Source organism: Cicer arietinum, chromosome 2, assembly GCF_000331145.2.
Source record: "Cicer arietinum cultivar CDC Frontier isolate Library 1 chromosome 2, Cicar.CDCFrontier_v2.0, whole genome shotgun sequence".
Classification (NCBI taxonomy): Eukaryota; Viridiplantae; Streptophyta; class Magnoliopsida; order Fabales; family Fabaceae; genus Cicer; species Cicer arietinum.
Genome location: NC_021161.2, coordinates 48,735,242 through 48,756,013, shown reverse-complemented (window position 1 = coordinate 48,756,013; position 20,772 = coordinate 48,735,242). Strand labels below are relative to the sequence as shown.

The 20,772-nt window shown below is 26.3% G+C and overlaps 1 protein-coding gene across 1 annotated transcript; it reads right to left on the bottom strand.

Annotated features, from left to right (window-relative positions):
- Positions 1-8,969: 8,969 nt before the first annotated feature.
- Positions 8,970-13,360, bottom strand: LOC101506816 (KRR1 small subunit processome component-like). The gene is made up of 11 exons (XM_004491104.4): positions 12,970-13,360; positions 12,765-12,875; positions 11,974-12,042; positions 11,057-11,113; positions 10,877-10,915; positions 10,665-10,769; positions 10,497-10,579; positions 10,329-10,410; positions 9,621-9,764; positions 9,417-9,488; positions 8,970-9,297 (listed from the first exon to the last, which is right to left on the bottom strand). Exons 1-11 carry the CDS (start codon positions 13,237-13,239, stop codon positions 9,181-9,183), a joined length of 1,149 nt encoding a protein of 382 aa, XP_004491161.1. The 5' UTR covers positions 13,240-13,360; the 3' UTR covers positions 8,970-9,180.
- Between the last annotated feature and the right edge of the window lie 7,412 nt (positions 13,361-20,772).

Sequence of the window (20,772 nt, the reverse complement as noted above, 5' to 3'; positions counted from 1 at the left end):
CTTAAGTTTTGTTCAAACTCGGGTATAAGGTTCCACTCATAAGTGTGTGTCTTAAAAAAGTGTAGGTGTTGAATAAACATAATTCAATAAATCCATAATACTAACAAAACATATATACATATATAAAATAAATAGATAAATAAATAACATAAAATAAAAAAAAAAAAGAATAAAAAAACTACTAGCCTAAAAGAAAATTATAATGTTAACTAATACTTATTAAAAAAATAAAAAACACAAAGAAAATGAAAATGAAAAACAAGCAAATATAGAAAAAAAGTTAGAAAATTATGCACAATTAAATTTTAGGCTTGACTCTCGAAATTTCCCCAGTGGAGTCGCCAGCTGTCGCAGCCTAAAATTTCGAGTTTTTCATCGAATTCAATGGAGTCGCCACCAAAATTTATTTTAAAATAGGGAAAATATTGGGAAACCCTTAAAAATGTAAAAATGGTCTTTGAAACCAGATTTTGAGTTCGGGAGTCGATTATGCGTAGGGAAGGTATTAGCACCCTACGACATCCGTTAAAATACGGTTACCTTTAATTAATTGTGCAAAATTATATCAACTTAAATATATTTATTTTTCTTTATTATTAAATATGAATATAAATTGTTTTTTATAAATGTGATTTTTTGAGATAAAAGTGTGTTAAAAAAGAATGGAAAAAAAGAAAGTTTTTATTAGTGTGCTTGACAAGAGTGTGATCTTGCTCCTACGTATCTCCCGGTGCGATGGAGAAATCAAAGCTACGTAGTTCTTGGTAAAAAAATGTGAATGCGTTGATTGCTTTTAAATAAATTGTATTTTGTTACTTAAAAAAAATAATTTTGACGAACATAAAAAAACTTGTTTGATTTGAATAATTATCTTAAAATATGAATTTTAAGACGATCGAATTGTACAACTCGTGTCTCAAAATCCAAGGAGTAAAAAGATGTCACATCTAATTTAATCCTCTTAAGAATATTTTATTTTTTATTTTTAAATTGAATTTCAAAACAAACAAATAGTTTAATTTGTATCTTAACAACTTCAAAAATAATAGTAATAATAGTAATAATAATAATAATTAAATAAATTTTTTTTTAAAAGGATAAGTTTTAGAGTTATCAAAATATATAATTTGTATTATGTAACTCCGAGATTAAAAGATTTTAATTAACTTTAAATAATTTTTATGATTTATTTGTTTATGAATTTTTAGTTTATTAAATCATTTGTGATTATGAGATTTAGAACCATCAAATTGTCACAATTTGTGTTCTAATAACTCAAAGATTAAAAAGATGTCACATCTAATTAACCTTACAATATTCGATTATAGTTTTATCTTTACCCTTTTAAAATAATAATAATAATAATAATTGATGTTAAAAATTAAATAAATTTAAATAATTCTACGAAATAAGCTCAATAATAAACACACCTAAAAATAAAATAAACGGTAAAAAAAATATAGACTTGTATTGTTATTTATTAAATAAATAAAAAATAAAAATACCAGATTAATAAAATAAAAACTATATACAAATTGTGAACTCTTTCAAATACTTTTTAGTGAATCAAATGATGAAAGCATAACTCATTTAATATTAAATAGCATATTAATATCATTTATAAGTGAAATGAATTATGTTTATTACTAATTAGTCATTATTTATATTAAATCAAATTAAATTATGTTAAATGACCATCATTATTAAATTAAATAATTATTATTATTTAAGTTAAATGAAATAAAATAGTAATTTACAGCATTACATACACACATGTTACTTGATATTGCCTCACGTGATATTAGAGAAAAAGAAAGTATGGATGGCAGGTTGCTAGTGTCATTTCTTATGCGAATACCAACACACTAATAATAGAGTTAGCAGTAGGATAACAAATGCTGAGGCCAGTAGTGATAATATGGGGAAATATCTTCACAAAATAATAATAAATAAAAACCAAAGAAATCATCATAGCCTTATAAGCCAAACCAGAGAAACAATAAAACTAAGATTTCAAACAAAACACCCAATGTCAAATAAAACAAAGTTTCCAACAAATCAAGCTCTTCTTCCAAATCTTAGTTATTAACATAGTGATGTTTATATCTTCCAAATAACATAAAGCACAACAAACTTAAAGAGAGTAAAAAAAAATACTTGCCTTTCTAAATATCGGCCACAGTGAAGATGGAGGCTACGGCGGCGCGACTGAACTGAAAGGTAGTAACGATCCTCTTATCTATCTTATCTTTTAATAGATTTTTGTGGGTTGTGTTGTTAAAATGAGTTTGAGTTTTGGTTATGGTTATGAGTTGGTTTGAAGAAGGATTGTGGTGGACTTTTTCCAAAACGTTTCTTTATCTTCTCTGTTTTGGTTTTTTACAACATTTTCTCTCTTTTTTCTTGATTTATTTCAGAAGCAAAGAAAATAAATCTTCTATTTTCGACTCACCCCCTCCCTTCAAATGAATTTTTATCTTCTTCTTATAGACTAAAATAGTGACATGTTGTATTCATAAAATAAAACAAAGTTCTGAGTTTTATTTATTTGACAGCAACATGTCCATAAAATAAAAGAAAGTTATGGGTTATCATTGTTTTGCAGCAAGATGTCCATAAAATAAAAGAAAGTTATGCAAGTTATGTGATTGAGTGTAGGAATGGTGAAGATATAATTGGGACATTAACAATGATTTTGTGATTGAGTGTAGGAATGGTGAAGATATAATTGGGATAAAATAAAAAATTAAAATTCAAAGATTAAAATTAAAAATAAAGGACGAATACTGATTATGTTTTTTTTGTTTTTATTATTATGAAAATAATTTTTAATTATTGGGACAAAATTGAGGTACTACATATATATATACAAACAATTTTATTTTATTTTTTATAAATTGGTAGACAAATTTTGCTCATTCTCAAATCTTGTGTCTCCATGTTATTCAAGATCAACTATTGGATTGTGCATGCAACACAATAGCACATAGTCCCAATTAACGAGAGACTAATTTTTATTTTATTTTTTATAATATAGCAAAATAAGAGTGAGTTTTGTTTGATTAAATATATTTGTAATATCTATAAAATTATGATATTTCATGTTTAGTCTTTACAAAAATTTGATTTTATAGGGACTAAAAATGAATAAATTAAAGGGAAAAAAAAAAAACTAAGAAGTTGATAATTTTTTTAGAGGAACTAAAATTTATTTTATCTTTTTATTTATTTATTAAGAATTCAATTTTTAAAATCAAAATAAAATTCTAAAATATTTAAGACACTCCTAATCTTATTGATTCTCCTTCTTTGACCTACCTACGATCTAGTTATTTTGCATGACACTTTTGGAAATTAGTTTTCCTCGTACAATAATTGTTTAATTTTTTTCTTTGGGCCTTACCCCTTCTTTGAATAAAAAATTTGTATTTGGTCCTTATCACTCAAAGTGAACTTAGAAGAAAATTTATAATTGGCGAAAATGATTTTCTGGATTATTTGCTTAGAGTCCGATTATTTTTGCCACTAAAAATTGTCAAACTTAAATATACTATTAATAGTTCAAAAAAACCACAGTAAAAAGATATTTGGATGCAAGATAAAATATTGTTATTTATGTTTGGTTATTTATGTTTTTTTCTTGTTGTAATGTTTAGGTCTTTTAAATTTAGTTTATTTTCTGCATAGATATTTTAATTTTTTGTTTTTTCGATTTAGTCATTTAAGTTGTATTTTTTTTTCACCATTAGTCTTTAAGTTATATTAAATTATGTATGTAGTCCACTAAAGTTGATAATTTTCTTAAATTACTATTTAGATCTAATGCAAAGACTATAATGAGTTGACTGTCTAAACTACTTTACAATTGAATAAAATTAATGTTATATATTAAGTAGATATACCTTCATTACCAAGTTTTTATAAGCCATGTGTGTGTCTAAAAGATTTTAGAAAAATTAAGAATTATAGATCGTTTATAAAGTTTGGTGATTGTTTTCTAAAGGATTAATATAAGTTACTTATTGTTGCAATATTTGATAGAGTTTATAATGATAAGATGCTTTCAATTGTACTGTTTGTGGTTTAAAGATAAAGAAAGGACTAACGATGTAAATATAATATAACTTAAAAGACTAAATTGAGAAAATAAAAATTTAAAGGATCAAAGCAAAAACCAAACTTAGCTTACATAGAAGACTAATTATTAAATTATATAAAAAAACATCGAGATACATTTTGCCTTATATTCAAAAGCATTAAATAAATTATATTTTTAAATGATAATAATTTTTTTTTAAAGATGTATTCCCTAAAAGTGCCCACAAAATAACTTCACATGTTCACAACAAATTATAGTGCATGTTTAATTTTACGATAAAACAGTCAAAATAACAATGAGCTATCCTCATTTTGTCAATTTTACTTCAAAATCAAATATTTAAGTAGACCATTATGAAATTCTCAAGGACCTAAAAACTCCATAAAACTATGGAGCCCATAAGACCACTCAAGTCCATAATAGGAAAAATGTATTTATTGGAAGATTTCTTTGTGAAGTTTGGGAGGCATAAAAAGAACTTGGACTGGCCCCAAATATATATATAAAACTCTAAGTTAATTATCCTTGTCAAATTTAAATTTTGTATAACACATCAATGATAAATTTGTTCGTGAAAATAATAAATCAAAAGGTAAATTCTTGATCTACATTCCTTATAATAAAAAAAACAAGAGTGCGTCTCACAAATGCAACTATGGTATCTCGTCTTCATATTTAATGTATATTAGTTTTGTCATTAGACTATTTGAAGAAAGAAATGAGTGGTAATCCTTCATTATATAAAAATTGAAGACAAACTTGTATGAAATTTTGAAGAAAAAAGAATAAAAATTGAAGACAAACTCATATGAAAATATAAAAGAATAGTAAAAGAAATATTATATCAAACAAAAGTTGAAACTATTTATTGTAAATATTATTAGTTTTCTTAAGAACAAGAATAATCATCACTCAAAATAATGTGAAACAAATTTAAACAAATTACTAAGGCCACAAAAATTGTTAAGTGTATCTTCGCAGGTACTCCACAACACCAGCATTCTTAGAAGTTATATCCTACAAAATGTATTGAAACAACACATTGTCAACTATAATATATAATTGATCAAATGAAAAAGATAGCTTGAATAAAATAAAACAAAAGATTAATACTTGAGATGAATAGAAAAAATAGACTCAAATAGGAAGGAAAAAAAAGATCTCACATATAGATTCAAAAAGTGCACCATATCAAAGTTTTCCTTTGTCATATCATGTATTCATTCTCTGGCACTCATAAATTATAGTCAACAATTATTTTTATATTCGTGTGAGACATTGATATTATAGTCCTAAGATTTTTTTAAATAAACAATTATATTAATGAAAACTATCCAGGGTACAAGGTATGTCAAAGATAAGAGATTTAGATACAATTTCCAAATACAAGTGTTCAAGATCAAAATTGAACCAACACCCTACCAACACAAAACAAGATCCAAAAAAGAAAGAAAAAAAACAACTCTCAAATCAAAGAACACATTCACAACATAGGATGCACCCTAAAATATAACAAAATTACAAAAATATAATTGAATGTGTGCCTTATGTTAGTTTGGTTAGTCTAAATATATGCATTCATTGTTTTTTTTTTGTCATTAAATAATCGGTTCAATTTATTAAATTACAAACAAAAGATATACTCGAATAGTTTTTCAATATTAATATATTCATGAACTCAAGGAACTCTGCCTCACATATTTAGAATTCAAGATGACAATATACAATAAATTATATTATTATAGCCTAAACAATGATCAAACATTCAATTTCTTTTACACACACTTTCAACTAATTGCAATAGAATACAATATATTTCATAATTAATACTATTAAATAAAATTAATTGAAAATAGAGTACTTACATATTATTGTTTTCTTTCTATTTTTTTTTGGCTGGAGTGGTCTTTGTCTTCGATGTTGTTTTCTCATCACTTTTTTTTATCTTCGCATTTGGAGGCATTGTTGAATCACTTAGAAGCTTTCCACAAGAGGTGCAACAACTATAATTAAATTATTGAAAATCACTTAGATCAATAATGAATGACACAACTCAAGAATATTGTTTTTCATCTTAAAAAAAGTAAAATCGACCAACATCAAATTTTGATTGTTTACGATGTTAATATTTCTACAAGGTAGAAAAAAATTGAAACATTGGAAAATATTACTTCACCTGAAAAACATGCCATTGTTTGTATGAACTGTGGTTTGAACAAGTCTGCCACAATGGCCACACATCTCCATGTTCACCATTGTATTAGTTTTTAAGTTTTAATGTTTGAGCAAAAAATAAATTAGGATTAGAACTATTTATAAGAAGGTCATAATTTCTTGGAGCCAAAGCAGGATTTAATTAGGCATGTCCACTTTTTATTTTTGGTAAATAAATAAATCGTATCTTCAAGATTTTATTTTATTTTCAACTTCTCTACGTTTTTTTATTTTTATTGACTGGTACCAAAGCAAACAAAAGAAAACTCAATCTCTTAGTATATTTTGTTTCTTTTTATCTTACATCATGATTCATTTAAGTCTATTAGTTGTACTTTTATAGAATATTGGAATTTTAAAACGGTTGTTTAAAAACAAAATATATAAATTCAAAGAGAAAAAAAAAACTCAGTCTACATATATTTTGTTTCTTTTTATTTTACTTCATGGATTCATCTCAATTTATTAGTTGCACTTGTTAGAAATTTTAAAACCGCTGTTAAGAAACAAAATATATGAATCCTTGAAAAGAAACTCATTCTCTTTAGATATTTTCATCAATTTTATTGTATATGTTATATTTTGAATATTAAAGAGAATATTGACAAATTTGATTTATGATCTCAAAAGTGTATTTTTTTATAGTACTTTGAAAAGTCTAAAATTTATAGAATATACAATAAAAAAAAATTATGACTGTTAAATAATCGACCCATATTAAATTTGATGACAAAAAACTTGACGATAAAAAGTCAAAGCTATATGAAAATTTTACGACGTGGCATAATATGATTAATGTGCACTTTTCTTTCAATTTTTACGTTTCTTTAATTTTTTTTTTTTAAAAGAAGCAATTCAAACATTGTATTTCATGTTTTCTTAGATGTCGATACATTTATGATCGTTTGATTAAGATCAAACAAGTTCTAGTTTAAGGACGTGTTTAGATTAAATGAAAAAAATAAAATTATTATTAAAAAGAATTAAAACAATTTTAAAATGTGTATTGTTCGATTTTTAATGAAACGATCATAAATATCACAACTATATAGATACATGTAGTTTTGAGTGTATGCAATCCAAACAACATTCTTATATCTAATTTTAGTCAAAGTTTTTACTTCAACTTTTAAATTATTTGAAGACTAGTTTCTAAATTTAACTACATTCTTCACGTAAACTAAATCACCACTAGGGACGAGAATTGGCTCGGTCTTTAAAGCCTATTTATTTAAATAGGTCGGACCTTATAAAAAAGCCTAGGCCTAACAGGCCGGCCTATATATATTTTATTATTTACTCCATTCTTTATTTTTTTCTTTTTAATTTCCATTTCCCTATTGCGCATAAGCAACATATTATTTATTTCTTACCTTTATATTTTTATAAAAATCAATACTATTTATTTGTTATCTTTATATATATTATTAGTATATAAAGCTTGAAAACCCTAATTGTTTATTATTATTATTGAATATGAATTTGTTTGAGAGAATTTGTTTAAAGGTAATAATCTGAGTTTGTTTGAGAATATTTGTTTGACAAATAATAATAGATGCGTTTCAATAAAAAAATTATAATTTAAACCAAAAATCATTTTTTAAGGTTTAAAGGACGTTTGTTTCTGATTTTTAAAAAATCATTTTGTTTAGAAAAATTATTTTTTATTTAATATATATATGTTTGAGAGGTAATTAGCTGAGTTTGTTTGAGAGCATTTTTTCAAAAGGTAACAATGAGTGCGTTTGTTTCACAAAAAATTCTATTCTTTTACATAAAAAATCATTAGGGTTTAATTTCGCATCATGAGGGACAAATTACTAATCACATTCTAGTTTATCCTGATTATCAAAGTAAAATCATTATAGCTATTGTTTTGTTTAGAATTTTGCAGTTATAAAAATGTATTACAATCATTCTATTGAAAGGTTATGGAGCTATAATTTCGCATTACAATCATAGATTGAAAAGTTATGGACTATTTAAAAAGTATCATTTCATTCTAATCCTAGTTATCATTTTGTGATAAAAAGCAACCTGCTATAATGAGAAATAATAACAACACAATCCAAACCTAAAATGTCCATTTCAATTTTTTAGGTGTAGATTGTTCTCTTCCATTCACTAATGAATTAGCAATTTCACATATTTTGGGGAAAAGAAGGAATAGAAAAGAAGGATATGCAGAAAGGGAATGAGAATTTCACATATTTAAGGAAAAGAAGGATATGCACAGAAAGGAAATGAGAATGCAAAGGCGAAATGTAATGGGAAAAAAAAAATGCACGGTTAGTAAAATTATAAAGAGGAAAACTAAATTGCCAATTCTTTTGTAGTGCTTAATGAACTCCCCCAAACACACCTTTAGAGTTTAATGAAAACTTATAAAAAGATTTTATTTATTTCTCTCAAATGAAACTAATCAGACCGAATGCCACAACTAGCTTATCAGACCGAATGCCACAACTAGTGGATCAAATATCTTTATTTTTACCACTAGATTAAACCATTGGAGTTTAGCAACTAGACTAAAGTCCCACTTTTTTATCAGTGATTTTCATTATATATTCATCTTAGTTTCACTGAAAACATAAGTAAACTAAAAATGTAACAACCTAGATTAAAATGTTCATTTCTTCTTATCTAACCCAATTGATACTGCTCCAAATTTAGCAAATGAATTAAATATAGCTCGTCCATAACTCAAGAATCCATTGGATCTATTATAGGTATCTGGCAACAGTTTTGAAAGGGATAAGTCGTTTGAAAACCAGAAGTATACATGCTACATTACAGTCATTGGATCAAAATTTCTGGATGGAATTCACGTCACATGCACACCTTCCATCTATAGAATGAAGATTATGTTAAGACCTATGCTGCTTAGATTTCTTTTTTGATGGTTGTTCAGATGACCCCATAATATATGTCTCAGCATTTATATTTTCTTCCGATTTGCGCTTCCCAAACTTCTTGGCTTTTTTCTGTGGAGCAACCATTTTAGATTCAAGAGTGAGATAATTGTCCATTGAAGCATAAAAAACTTGTAATAAGAAAAATTGTCATGCAAAATAAAATTCTGATAGAACTTTGCAGTTCGCACCTTTAAGGACATTGCCATTTCAGATACATTATTAGTAGCATCGTCAGAGTTATCCACCGGCTTTGCATGTTCCTAACGAATGCAAATAGAAGTTTGATGAAATACCATCAAGGAAATTATAGAGCAATATACATGACATGAATATTATAAAGTAACATGCATGACATTATTTTTTGTAAAAAAGTAGAGAAAAGAGCAGAAGACCTTGGGTGGGATAAAGGCCTCTTCTCGTTTTCTTTTGTTTTCAGCAGTTTTTTCTGCCTGCTTTTCCTGCCTCTCTTGCCATTTCTTTGCCGATTTCTTTTTCTCAGTCATAAAGTATTCTCCAGTTTCTAATTGTATATCGACCTGAAATATCACATAAATTAGCAAGGACATCTTAGAATTTATTTCACAAATATACGAAGAAAATAGCTGATAGAAGAGCATAGCCTGTCAAAAAACTTGGATCTAAACAACACAAGTGAAAGCTGATATAAATGACAACCCATCCCATCCCACCCCAAATAAAAGGCATATAAGATTGTGGGTTGAAAACGGTTGAGATTGGTCTTCTTATTCTTATTTAAAGAGCCAGGAAAAGTATATGTATAACAAATATGGCAAGAGAAGAGTAACATCACAACAAAAAAAAATTGAAATAACAATAATAAAATAAACATGATGTGCAGTCTAGTTTCCTACTAAAGAGAAGACAAGGCAATCGAGTAGTTGAGAACCATGGAAAAATATAATCAAGTAAACTTTAATAAATAAATAAGTGAAGCTTTGTCATCATCCTGACCATCCAACCTCCCTCTTTTATTATCAATTCATTTTGGTTGAGGAGGACTGGCTGCATGAGAATAGGGGACTCTTCTACATAAAATAATGGAAGAAATCCAACTTGGAAGGAGATATTGGTTGCCTCACCTTACTGGGCTGTTGAGGAGGAGGGAAAGGTGTATAAGGCTTCTTCTGTTTAGAGTTAGCCTTCTTTTTCTTAACATTTTTCCTGAAAAAAGAAATGAAGCGTCAACGAAACTGAAGCATAGGGTGCAAACTCTGTATATACAAATGATCAGATAATTAAAGTCATACTTGTTGAACTTTGGAAGAAACCTATCCCAGTTCTCTTCGGCGAGTGCTGGATCTTTCTCAAGTTCCTTCTTCATCATAAGAACCTGACAATGTGAAAAGATATAAGAAATTTTCTACGCCTGAAATCTATACTATAAAATAAGCTGGAGAAAATACAAAGTTATAAACCTTGATGTTGTAAACAGGGTGCATTTTATTCAACATGCATTCCTCAACAATCCGTCTGACTTGCTTCAAACCTTTGAATGAACCCATCACAGAAACTGTGTTTCCCTGTGAAATTACAAGCAAAATTAGAAAGGAGTCAGCTCAATGTGAACTCAAGCCAAATCTTAGGGCAAGTAAATGTCCTGCGAGTCTGAAGAAACGATCAAAATTACCTGAACGAGAATGTAGCAGCCTGAGAGTATTTCAAGAGCCTGCACCATTATAGTTGCAGAAAAGTGAGTTACAAAGCTTAACTGCGTACGTTAACAGACATATGCAGTACCAAGTAATAATAAAAAAAGACAACCAAGTCAATCCCCAGTGCTAAAAAAACAAATCTACACCAAACATACCTTCAAGGTAGAAGAATTGGGACCCACAAGATGCTGTCTTCTTTTTACGAATCGCTCCTGCAGTCAAATATCAATGGAAGCTTCAAACCATGAGACTAATTTCTTTGAAATGTTTATTTTTGAAAACTATCAGGCTATATACCAAATCTATATGAGCATATATGGAGAATAAGAAGTCCAAAGAGCTGATTGCAGCATGGAAGGAAAAACATGTAGGGTTTGATGGTTCTTTTTGTTACAATTTTTTTAGGGATTCCAGTACTTCATCAAGAAACATGTCATCGTATTGTTTAGTGAATTTCACTACAACTATAAATTTTACTCTTATTAATTTGGTGCCTCAGAAGAATAGGTCAATTAGGTTGATTAATTATTGGTCCACAAGTCTGGTTACAGGCATGTGTAAATCCTAACATTGTCTTCATGGTACTAAATTGTATGGAACAGTGGCACTGTAGCATTGTTGTGTTGCAGCTGGCGGCTACTACATGATTTCCTTCATTGCAATTGCCATTGCAGCAAATCACAACTTCTATGGTGATCTGGGGGTAAGCATCTGGTGGTTCATACAAAGACACATAAACATGACCTGTTTATAACTTTGACCTTAAACATGCATGTTCAGTCTGATTTTACCGAACTATTTTCCAACTGTTATCCAGTATGGTGTCTGAACAACAAACATGCCCAGCACAAAGAACTAAGAATCAAACCAAATAAGATTCTGATAGAGGTTTGATATTCTAAAATTGATACTACACAAAAAATCCATGGAGGAGAATAGAATGACACAGAAGTAAGAACCAGCACGAAGAATAAGCAGATTAGCAAAAAAACAAAAACACATTTGCATAACCACCCCACTAGTCAAGAAAATAAAGTCAAATAAAATCATTAAGGTAGCTCATTGGAGTTACCTTATTGCGAACCATCCCACTAATTTTAATGATGTCGCATTGCATTTCATCGTCAAGTATTTTTATTGCCTGAGAAACACAATCAACATACAAACAGCTAAATCAACCAACTATTATAAATATCATAAATAAGAAACAAAACTAAAATTTAAGTCACCCACATAAATGATTGGACATGATTTATAATAAAAAGTTAAAAATGTTTTTAACCTATAAAATAATCTCTTATCAAGTTTAATCCTTACAAAAAAATTTATCACTGTTCAACCCTAGTTTGGCAATCTAGTTAAAAAGTTCATCTACGTTTAGTCCCAAAGAAGGCAAATTAGAGACTAAACCTCAAATAAAATATTTGAAGGACTAAGCTTGGATAAGATGATATATTTAGTAGACCAACATTGTCAATCGCATATACCGGAAAATAGTGGTTTGTTTAAATTTTGCTACACAACAGTCCTAGTATAGCACTACTATAACTACCAAGATGATATTTGAAGGACTAAGCTGCATAAGATGATACTTTATCAAGACCAATGTTGTCAATCGCAGATCACAAAAAATAACGATTTGTTCTAATTTGGTTTCACAACAGTGCTAAGTATACATACAACTAGTTGACTAACTTTTCTACTAAATAACAATACCGCATAACAATAAAATTTGATCGAATTCTACTACACTACAGCACTATTACAGCTACTACTTAACAACATTAGTATAGACTAAACAGATATTTAAGCATTTAACCATATAACATAATAGACTATCCTTGAAACAGTAATAAGACTAACCTGAGGAGCAGGAACACTCCTAGAAAGAAGCCTGATAAGATCCCTAGCTTTAACAATAATATAAGGATCCTTCGTCTTTCTAGTTGTTGAAACTGTCATCGAACCTTCAACCTAAGAAACAAACAAAATAAGCATTATTATAATTGAAGTGAAATCAAAAAATTAGGGTTCGAAAAATAAAAATAAAAATAAAAATAGTACATACCAAATTGAGTTCAGCAGAGATACCGAAATCTTTGAGCGAAGATTTAACGAGAGGCCAAGCTTCTTGAAGATACTTTTCGCGATACTGAGGAAAGAGAGTTGAGAATGAACTTACTTCAAGCATTCCACCTTCGTTCCATGATGGATCGAATTTCTCGACTTTCCAGTGGTCTATGTTCGGATCATCGTCCCATGGCTTTGGTTTATCGTGTTTCCCTTTCTTCTTCTTCTCTTTCACTACTACTTCGTTTCTTAATTCGTTCTCGTCCATTTCGCTTTCGGGAACGGCGAATCAGTTAGCCGGTGCGGCGGAGCTCTGTGATGTATGATATGGTTCGTGTGAGTTAGGGCTGCCTTTGATTCTTTTTTCTTTTTTTTTTTTCAATTAAAATTAAAAAAGAAGCGATTTCAACTTTATCTATATTTTAAGATAAATATGGTTAGATTTTATACTAAAAAGAATTAAAACCATCTTATAATTTATACCAATAATTGAACCATCAGAAATATATCTCAATCGTATATAGTCTTTTTACTATGTAAAATATAAATTTGAATTTGGATTATTCAATTTGAAAACACTTTCAAATTATAATATTTTAATAAATTAAGTCAAATTCATTAATATAAAAGTAAAGTGTAGGATTTTATGGTGAGATTGTCAAATTACTGTAATTTTATCATTTAAAATTGATAAAATATGAGTAATTATTTGTTAAAATTTTAAATACTAATATAAAATGAGTAATTTTTGGTTTATACCTCATAATAAAATATTTAAAATATAAAAATAATTTTACTTATCATTTAATTTTTTTTTAAATTATTTGTTAATAAATTAATAATATCAATAATAGTAGGAGACATTCGACAACCGTGAAGTCATAAAAACTCCAATTATAAAATCTCATAAAACATTGGAGCTCACAAGGCCACTCATCTCCATTGTAAAACAATTATAATATGAAAAATATGTGTATTAGAAGCATTTTTTAATCAAGTTTCCGAGGCTTAAAAAGCACTTCATCTGGACTTAAATAAATATATATATAAATTATTCATCCACATTCTTTATAATAAAAGAGCAAGAATGTGTACTAAAAACACAATCATATATCTCTTCTCTATATATTTAATATGTATTAGTTTTGTCTTCAGACTATTTAAAGAAATAAAAAAACAAAAGTGGTGATCCATCATTGTTTATAAAAATTGAAGACAAACTTGTAAGAAAACATACAAAATAGTTAATATTTATACCAAACAAAGGTTAGAGGAAGAACATAACCAATTGAAATTACTTATTGCAAATAGTATTAGTTCTCTTGTGAACAAGACCAATCACCATATTAAGACCATAAAAATTGTATTTCTCAAATAGTTATCAAGAAATATATTTTCACAAATACCACACAACATCAACACTCATAGAATTTATATCTTACAAAAAGTGTTGACACAACACAATGTCAATTAAACTATAAAATTAATTGATCAAGTAAAAATGATTGTTTGAATAAAACAAAATGAAGAATTAATTCTTGAGATAAATAGAACAATATAGATTCAAATAAGAAAGAAAAAAATATATTATCTAACAAGTATTCTTTCTACCTTAACAAATATTCTTTCTTTGCTACTAATAAACGATAGAGTAAATATTTTTATTCGAATGAATCATCGTTATAGTCTTTAAATATATTAAAATTACAATAATAAAATTAAATGTGTCTTTTATTAATCAGTATATTTTACATATATTTTACATATATGACCTTCATTGTTTTTTTTTTCCTTTCACTAATCTATAAAAAATACACTCAATGATATTTTTGCAATTTTAATATATTCATGAATTACAGTAATGCCACCTCACATATTTAGGAGTCAAGGGATATAAAATTTGATTTAGTGGATAAGTTAAAGTTTATAATTAATGATAAAATGTCTAAAGTTGGTCACTCTCAACATAATTATAACAATTATTAACAATACTAACATAAACCATTTAAAAGAAAACATATTTAGAAGTCAAAATAACTATATAATCTAAATATATTATTATAGACTAAACATTGATCAAACCTTCCTTCAATTTCCTTTGTCATCAATATTACACACACTTTCAACAATATATTTCATAATGAACGCCATTAATTAAATAAAATTAAGTGAAAATTAATTACTTACATATTATTATTTTGTTTTTTATTTTTTTCACAAGAGTGATATTTCTCTTCATTATTCAATCATTGCTTCTATTTATCCTCAAATTTGGAAGAGTTGTTGCAATAAGTATAATTAAATTATTAAAAATCACTTGAATCAATACTTAATAGCATAACTCAATAAGACAATAATATTGTTTTTCATCATAAATAAAAATCCGATCAACATCAAATTTTAAAAAATTGAAACATAAAAGAATATTACTTCACTTGAAATACATGTCATCATTTGTATGCATTGTTGTTTGAACTTTGAACAAGCTTACCATAGTGGTTCCACATCTCCATCTTAACCATTGTGTCGTTGATTTTTATGTTTTAACGTTTGAGTAAGAAATAAACTAGGATTCAGATTGCTTATAAAATATTAAGAATGTGTTAAGAATGTGTTTAAACATGATTAGATTTGGGCCTAGCCCCTTGTTTGAATAAAAATAATTATATGAGGTATTTTCCACTCAAAGTGAACTTACAACAAGATTTACATTGTTCAAATAGTTTTATATATGGATTATCTGCTAGTTGTTTTTCAACTATAAATCATTAAATATATATCAAATTTAAAATTATTATTTATAAAATTAAAGAAATGACGATAAAAAACATTGAGATATGCAAGAAAATTGTTATGGTTATACTTGAAAGTCAGAAAATAAATCATTTTTTTTAAGAGTTAATTAATTATGCATGTAAATTATTATACAATTCCTAGAAGTCTAAAGAGTTAATTAAATAATGAAGTCCACAAGACCACTTTCGTCGTAAAATCATTATAAATGAAAAATGTGTTTATTGGACACATTTTTTTGTCAAGTTTTGAAGGCGTAAAAAGGACTTGGACAGGTCCTAAATATGTATAAAACTCCTATTTAATTACACTTATTAAATTTAAACATTGCATAATGCATCAATCATAAGCTTATTTGTAAAAATAATAAATCTAATGATAGTTTATGTGCATTTCCTTGATTACGTTGTGTACAACCAACCTCTTAACTAAACCAACTATGATTTTGTGAAATTTATAATTTTCTTAAAGTTTGTTATAATCAAAATATGTGTTTTATTTAAGAACCATACAAAAAATACTTAAAGAAATGTATTTAAGTTTTTTCTTAAATATAAAAACAAATTATTCATCTGCATTCCTTAAAATAAAAAAACAAGAGTGTGTCTTAAAAGTACATCTATAATATTTCTTCTCCATACTTAATGAGTCTAAGTTTCGTAATTAAATTATTTGAAAGAAAAAAAATTATTTATCATTGTTTATAAAAACTGAAGACGGACTTAAGTGAAAATTTGAAGAAATTTAAAGAGTGAAAATTGAAGACATACTTGTAGGAAAACATAAAGAGTAGTTGAAACTACTTATTATTGCAAATATTATTAGTTTTTTTAGGAACAAGAACAATCGTCATTCCAAATAAAGTCAAACAAATTTAAATCATGAGACCACAAAATTTGTGTTTCTCCTATAGTTATCAAGAAATATATATTCACGAATACTCCCAAAATCAGCACTATTAGAGGTTATCCTACAAAAAATATTGATAGGACACAATGTCAATTAAATTATATGATTGATCAAACTAAAAAGATTATTTAAATAAAACAAATTAAAAGATTAACACTTAAGATGAATGGAACAAAATATAATCAAACAAAAAAGAAAAATGTATATTATCTCACATGTACATCCAAAAGCACAAAGAAAGAGCATCATATCAAAGTTTTCCCTTGCCTTAATAATTATTTATTCTTTATAAATTATGGAAAAAATATGATTTTTATTCGTATGGGCAGTTGTTATTATAGTCCTTAAATATATTAAAATTACAAAAATATAATAAAATATGTATTTTTTATTAGTTAGTTTGGTCTACACATGTATCATTCTTTGTTTGTTTTGTTGTCATTCAGTAATTAATTTAATCTACAAAATTATAAATAAAAGATAAACTCAATGATATTTTTGCAATTTTAATATATTTATGAATTATAATATTACTCTCTTAAATATTTCAAAATCAATAGAATATAAAGTTTGACTTTGTGAAAGAGCTGAATGATTTAATAAATAAAGTAATAAGGAAATAATGATTTATATTTACCAACAATACTAAGATAACATTTAATATTTTCAAAAAACCAATTTAGAAGTCAAGAAAACTATATACCCTAAATTATTTTATTATAGACTAAGCTCTATCAAAAAAATTATCATAGTCTAAACAATGATCAAGCTTTCAATTTCCTTGTTCATCAATATATATTACACACCCTTTCAACTAATTGCAATAGAATACAATATATTTCATAATCAACACCATTAAATAAAATTAATTAAAAGATAAAGTACTCACATATTATTATTATTTTTTCTGATTTTCTTATAATCAGAGTGGTATGTCCTTTCACTATTCTATCATCACTACTATTTGTCCTCAAAATTGGAGGAGTTCTTGATCCACTTAGAAGCTTCCCACAAGAGGTGCAACAACTATAATCAATTAATTATTGAAAATCACTTGGATCAATAATTAACAGCACAACTAAAAAATATTGTTTTTCATCATAAGAAAAAAATAGGCCAACATGAAATTTTGATATTTTATTATGTTAATATTTATACAAGGGTAGAAAAAAATTGAAAGAGAAGAAAATATTACTTCACCTGAAATACATGCCTTGAGTTATATGAATTGTGATTTGAACAAGCTTGCAACAATGGTCACACATCTCCATATTAACTATTGTATAGTTGATTTTTAAATTTTAACTTTTGAGTAAGGAATAAACTAGAGTTTGAACTCCTTATAAAAAGTTTATAATTTATTGGAACCAAATCAAGAGTTTGACTAGGTATGTCCACTTTTGAGTTTGACTAGCACCTCCTCAATTTTTTTGGGTCAACGTCTCCACGTTTTTCTATTTGACTAACTAATGCTATATATGTACACGTATATAACCGATATCTAAACAAAAAATACCTTATCTCTTCATATATTTGTTTCTTTTTCTTTTTTTTTTTTGTGTGTGATGAATTTGTATATTTTGTTTTTTTAACAAGTTATTTAAAATTTCTAACATTCTATACATGTGCGACTAATAGACTGACATGATGTATATATTATCAACTAGTGTAGTTGGGATAAAAAAAAAGGATTATTAAAATATGTTATAAATTTTTAGCATTGTTATAATTAAAAAAAAAGTTACAATGAATAAGACATAAAAAAATTATGAAGTATTTATTAATATATTTTAATTTTAATTAAGGGATAAAGTTCATGTAAAATATGGAACAGTCGTAAACATTGATGATAAAAATTTAACCTTACATTTTTACAAAAACACCATTTTTAATATAATGATATAAAATTTTATAATATATAAAAATTTTAACGCACACATGTTTGATGTCATATATTACCTTTGCTCACATATAAAAGAGAAATTAACATAAAAACTGAATAATTTTAAAAAAAGTAGATTTTTTTTCTTGTGTGGTATTTTATAGAAAATAGACTTGTAGTCTTTGGTGTAATATATTTAAATGGACAATTGTTGTTGGTACAAATGGTTAATTTATTTATTTAAATAATAATTTATTATATTTTTGAGCGATAACAGACTTTATTTACAATGGGTAATATGACTATATACATATATAAACCAAAATTTAAATGGTGAAAATAGGTCAGACTTTGAAAGGCCTAACCTACCATTAATTTTTTAGGCATAAGTCTGGTCTAACCTTGGCTTGACCTGGAAGCCTATTTAAAAACCTTATTCATATTAAAACTTTTAAATATTCTACTCATATCACATGATACTATTTACATACCAATATTAATGTACATATCTATATATATTAAACAAAAAATAATTTTTCTAATAAAGTAATTTTAAAAAAATCTGAAACAAGCATCCTTTAAACCCTAAAGCATAATTTTTTATTTTAAAGAATAGATTTTTTTTTCCTGAAAAAAATGCACCCATTATTACCTCTCAAACAAATATGGAACAAATACTGATTGTTTAATTGAGTGGCTACCGAATATGGAACGACTATCAAATTTAGAACGGCTACCGAATATGGAATGACGTGGTTGACTAATTGATATAACTTAAAATAATAAATAATATTATTAATATAATAATAAAAAATAACATTAATAAATAATAAAATATATATAGGTCGGCCTGTCAGGCCTAATAGGTTTTTTTATAAGCTTGAGTCTGACTTATTTAAATAAATAAGCTTTAAAAATGGGTGATCTAGCCTATTTGTATCCCTAATTGTAAGTTGATAATGAAGGATTTTTGTTTGAAATTATTAAAAATAATAGAAATAAATCATTTTTCTTTGGAATAATACATTTTAATTCGACCAAAATTGAAGGAAGACGACAAACAAATCATGTCTTATAATGTTTAATTGATAATATTTATTTCTATTATAAAGATATTGCTATTATAATTTAGTTTTTAAAGTCAATGATAATTAGGAGATTGTATTTATAAATTCACGTTTTTTAAATCTTAATTCTTATTTAAGAAAATTTGGAAACAAAATCACACATTCAGTATCAATTTTTTTTAATATGTCAATTTAATGTTATTTAGGGAATCAATGTGTATGATTTTTTTTTTATAATCTAATAAATTGTGAATAATGTTTCTATATCTATGTTAATAACGCTAAATTTTTTAGTATTTATATGTGTGTAAATTATGTCAAGTGAATGAGAAAATGCAACAATTAATGGAATATCACAAATATGAAGTAAAATAGAATTGGTCACAATATTGAATTAGTAAAGATATCATCAATTTTTTTTCTCAGTATTTCTTTCAAATTGTTAACCTTTTCATGTTTTTAAGATCATCAATATTTTTTGTTTGACAATAAGATCATCCATATTAATATGTGAAAAGTTGAGATATTTGGAACACCTTCTTTAAAATCCAAAACTATTTGTGATCAAGCTTTTCGAAGTTTTTTATTATTTTACTATTTCTTGGCATTTTGTTTTACCTTCATTTTGCCACTTCAACTCATCTTATCATTTGTTTGACAACTTCTTCCCACCAATCAATCTCAACCTTTTAAGAAAACAAATTCGTATGATAAAAAACTTAGACAAAATTTTAAATAAAAATACTATCTTCATTGCTAAGTATAACACTCTCTTGTGTCTTTTTTTTGTCCCATTTTTATGAGGCTCTTTCAAATTTTCAAATATATTAATATAATTATTTCTCTACTAACATATTCCTAATTAGTTTATTATTTTTTCTATATAATGAATATGGTGATCTAAATATACACTAATTCTCTTATTTGAAGGGTAAACTTGTAAAATGCAAACAATTGTCAATTAATTTAATATCATTGTAAATTTTATCACATCTCTTGATTTACTAAAAGAGTTTTACATTTAAAGACACACATAATAATATATAGGAATGCTTTTACGAATTTGTTATATTTCACATTAGAATATGTATCACTATGAAAACTCCATCTTATAATATTTTTGGGAGATGGATTTTAGAGGATTTACAAG